Source organism: Amborella trichopoda, chromosome 3 (assembly GCF_054954075.1).
Source record: "Amborella trichopoda isolate Santa Cruz 75 chromosome 3, AtrichopodaSantaCruz75HAP2 v2.0, whole genome shotgun sequence".
NCBI classification, from domain to species: Eukaryota; Viridiplantae; Streptophyta; class Magnoliopsida; order Amborellales; family Amborellaceae; genus Amborella; species Amborella trichopoda.
Window position 1 is genome coordinate 45,811,234 of NC_142338.1, and position 4,009 is coordinate 45,815,242.

The following is a 4,009-nucleotide window of genomic DNA, read 5'->3' on the forward strand; positions in this document are numbered from 1 at the left end:
CAGCCCACACTATAAAAGGGTAAAAAGGAGTGAGTGCGTTTGGATGATCTGAACTCGTCTCACTCGACCTACAGTTCCGAAAAGTAGATAAGTGGTTCACACACTCCACAAACTCAATAGAGCTTTATTTCTACCATTTTCAAGAGTCTCTCTAATTAAATTATCTAGTCAAATACAATAGAGGGTATGAACCTCTGAGTTAATTCGAGTGTTTTTAGTAAACACTCATGACAAGCTGATGTTAAAAACTTTACATTTCCTAGATGACACCCCTTTCTTTTTCTTCTATATTTTGTCAAATGCCTTTACTTTCAAGATCCAAAGTGAGAATATAGCTTCTAAAAAACTAAATTACGGTGACGATTTCGGATCTTCAAGATTTGAAACCATTTACTTGACCTAAAATATTCAAAGTAGAAAAATATTTCTTCTTTTAATATTGGGGCTCAGTCTTTAGTGTCTCTCATGCTGAAAGTGAGGAGATTGGGGTTGGAAAACATAATGCTGCAAGCGAGCTCTAAAAAAAAAAAAAAAAAAAAAAAAAAAAACCTGAAAATGCACAATATTTAAAATTCCTCCAACTCCCCAAGCCGAGCCATAATGCTTTCTACAATATCATCAGGATTAGCCGTTGCGTCAACTTCAATCACTCTTTCACCCTCTCTAATTTGCAACAATGCCAACTGTGTCCCCAAGAGACTAGCAGGCATGAAATGGTCCCCTCTCTCCATTCTTTTCTTAAGCCTGGCCTCGATTACTCCTTCTGGGGCTTCCAAGCAAACAAATAAAACCCTACTTTTCGATGCCCCGCCTTCGAATTTCTTGCCGGAGAACTCCCCTGAATTTTGATTATCTGTTGTCATTTCAATCATGACATTATCGGTGGGATGGTAGTTTGGATCTGCAGATCGCAAAATCTCTCTATAGTCGTGTTTTAGGGCAGAGCAACAGAGGACTACTGTCGTTCCTTTGGCCATGCTCTTCATAAGAGTTTCACGCAAAGAATGGAGCCATGGAATACGGTCTTGGTCTGTCAATGGAATGCCATTTCTCATCTTTCCTGTCTCATAAGAACAGCAGAAAAAACACATTAGGAGAAATACAGTAGGGGAAGTATGCTACGACGCATAATATAATAGAAAATCTATAGTCAATTTGTGTGATCAATGTCCATCTATTGATCGGATAGCGATTAACAATTACGATCATAGATTTATTCTGTGATAGTATGATATATGTCAAATATTCTTTTCTGATATTGTCTCTGCTCACTAGGTCAGAATGGGTGACGGGGAGTCTCCTTTTTTCGTAGATAATATGATGGGAAAATGACAATTCCCATCGTTTAACCTCTGTCAGCCAATATTTAGTTGAATGGCAGATGCTACCTCAGAGTGATGTGCATGTGCTCCCCAGGGAGCATGATATTTGCCCTGCAACTTTCATTAGCAAGTTACACTTTTTCAGACCAAACTCACCCCGTCAAGAGTACAAAATGTACTATTTACATTAGGAAATTTACTTTTGGTACAAGGTGGTCGCAATTGATCTTGACAATTGGATGGATATATTTATTTCATTGACCAAGATTAAACTTCAAAAGAAATTTTCTCGAACTTTAAGCTATCAGATTTCATATCGGATGATTGCAAGTAATTGTAACCTCTTTATATCAAAGATAAATGGTCTCACAGTATACAATCCCCGTTACATTAACGAAAAAGAGTTTCTCTTCCCAAGTGAGTGAGAGAGAGACAATAACAAGAAAAGGTTTACTTACTAGAATGAAACGGAGTACACAGACAAAAGGAGATTAGAAAAAACACGAAAGAAAGAATATTATTTCACACTTTACCCAATTGTTTTTATTTAATTTCAAAATACCCGTCAAAATAGCCATGGTTTTGAGTTGGAACAGTAGAAAATTCGTAAAAATGTTAAATACTTGAAAAATGAATTTTGATAAATGTCCTTTTTTTATTTTTTGTAGGTCAACAGTGGGATTCGAACCTGGGTCATAGTGTAACATTACCTTTATTTTCTTTTGAATGAAAATCATCAGCATCAATGAAACTACACTGCAGTGCCTCTGCAAGCTTTGCACCAATTGTCCTGTTTATGCAACAACCACTATATTCATAAAAATATCTATGTACTTGGGCTGGAAGTGAAAAGATAGAAAGATCTGCAGACCAAATTTGAAGTGTACTAATTCTACATATATCGAACAACAGTTAAGGGTAGGTCAGGTGTAGCTTAATTAGAATATAACTGAGGATTTTAAATATGTTAAGCTACAGTTAAGAATAGATCAGGTGCCAGACAACTAGAGCATGAACCTGTTGCAAGAGGCCTTAGGTTAGTATTAAGGTTTGGACTTTTGTAAAATAAGAGTTTACAGTAATGATCTAGTCCTTAAATATCTTGCATTCTATAAATCCTTTTTTGACTATCATTTCAGATCAGTATTCTCTAGAATCACTCTCTCAAATCCAAGAGATGGATCCTCTATGGCATTTCCAGTAGTTATGGAGAGAACAATGCCCATGAGAAGGACGCCATTAAACACAAAAGCATAAATTGAAAGAAGAAAAACACATTATCATATTTAGGGAAAATTAAGGTTAGCAATTCAGATCAAATCAAAAAGGCCTTATGTCAGCGAAAAAAATACACAAAATAAGGGGAAAGAGGGCTTACGTTTTTCCAGAACCCGAAACTCCCATCATTACAATTGCTGCTCCTGATGAGAAACCCAAATATTTTAGACTGGAAGAGAGGCAAATTTTCCTTCTCTAATAGCTAATATCTAAATTTAACTGAAAAATGACTATGATCCGACTTCAGAAAAAAAATGAGGCCCTATTGGCTTACATCTGGCCAGGAATTCACCGAACATAAACATATTGAAAAAGTATATCCCGTGAAATTTTCTCAACCATACAGATTCAAATTTCAACGGTTCAGAGAAGAGATTATTCTCAACCAAAACAACTATGATCACTACAGATTCAAATTTCGACAGTTTCGAGAAAAGATTGTTAGTAAAAAGATATTGGCAGTGACCGATCCGTAGATTGCCGTATTTAATCCCTGTGAAATTGAAATGCCGAAAAAGAACAAGAAACCCCTGTAAAATAGAAGAAAAAGAAATAGGGAGTGAAACGTGATTGCCTTTGAGAAGAGAATCCATTGGAGCAAACTGTTTATGAAACTACGACCACCAGAATGCAAATATGCGGTCGCTCTCCTTACGGGACTGGTTTTAAAATTGGCGAAATGACAAAAATTGATCAAACATATGCTCGTATGACAAAATCACTCCAAAGTCTATAAATAGAAAATGTATATAATGAGAGGATTTATTTTTTATACAACGAGCTCACAATTATCTTCACGGTTAGATTTGAAATCGAGTAATTGAGGATGTAAGGTACAAAATCCAAATCAAAATTTTTTAACTGTTGTGGCCATTGTTCGTAAAATCGTCCAATCTAACCTCTAACCACCCGGTTATGTCGGAATCGGTGAGTGGCCGGTTCCGATTTTGGACGGTTAGGGTGATCAACCAGTATTTAAAAAAAAAAAAAATTTCAAAAAACAAGTACATAATTTCTCAAAAATAAAAAATTTGATTTATAATATATTTATAATATTATTTATATTATAGTAAAGATTAAAAATCATTTTAGTCATTAATACTCACGTTTATATTTTCCTATCTTTTCTAAAAAAAATTTAAAATAGCCATTGAAAAATATAAAATGGGTTAAAATCCATTTTTTTCATTAATTTTCAACTTCATTTGAATGTGTTTTGTTTTAATCATTCTTTATATGGTTTTCATATTTTAGTTATTTTTTTTAACACTTTTTTGATCGCTGGGGACTTGCCTAATTAAAACGGTTAAATTGGCTGGTTTACCGGTTAGGCCGATTAAACCACTTCCAGACCCATCTCTGCTTAACCGTTCCGGTTCGATTTTGCAAACATTGGTTGTGGCACATTT

General features: G+C 34.9%; 1 protein-coding gene across 1 annotated transcript; it reads right to left on the bottom strand.

The window, feature by feature from the left end:
* Positions 1 to 407: 407 nt before the first annotated feature.
* Positions 408 to 3,334, bottom strand: LOC18443918 (P-loop containing nucleoside triphosphate hydrolases superfamily protein). The gene is made up of 4 exons (XM_006854098.4): positions 3,175 to 3,334; positions 2,701 to 2,743; positions 2,033 to 2,112; positions 408 to 1,060 (listed from the first exon to the last, which is right to left on the bottom strand). The coding sequence occupies exons 1-4, from the start codon at positions 3,191 to 3,193 to the stop codon at positions 567 to 569; spliced, it is 636 nt and encodes a 211-aa protein (XP_006854160.3). The 5' UTR covers positions 3,194 to 3,334; the 3' UTR covers positions 408 to 566.
* Between the last annotated feature and the right edge of the window lie 675 nt (positions 3,335 to 4,009).

Excerpts from the sequence above, each read along its gene's own strand:
- LOC18443918 (XM_006854098.4), bottom strand. Across the intron at positions 2,113-2,700 it reads GTTTCGGGTTCTGGAAAAAC|GACAATTGGTGCAAAGCTTG; the intron begins GTAAGCCCTCTT and ends TTGCATAAACAG. Across the intron at positions 1,061-2,032 it reads TCATTCAAAAGAAAATAAAG|GAAAGATGAGAAATGGCATT; the intron begins GTAATGTTACAC and ends CTTATGAGACAG.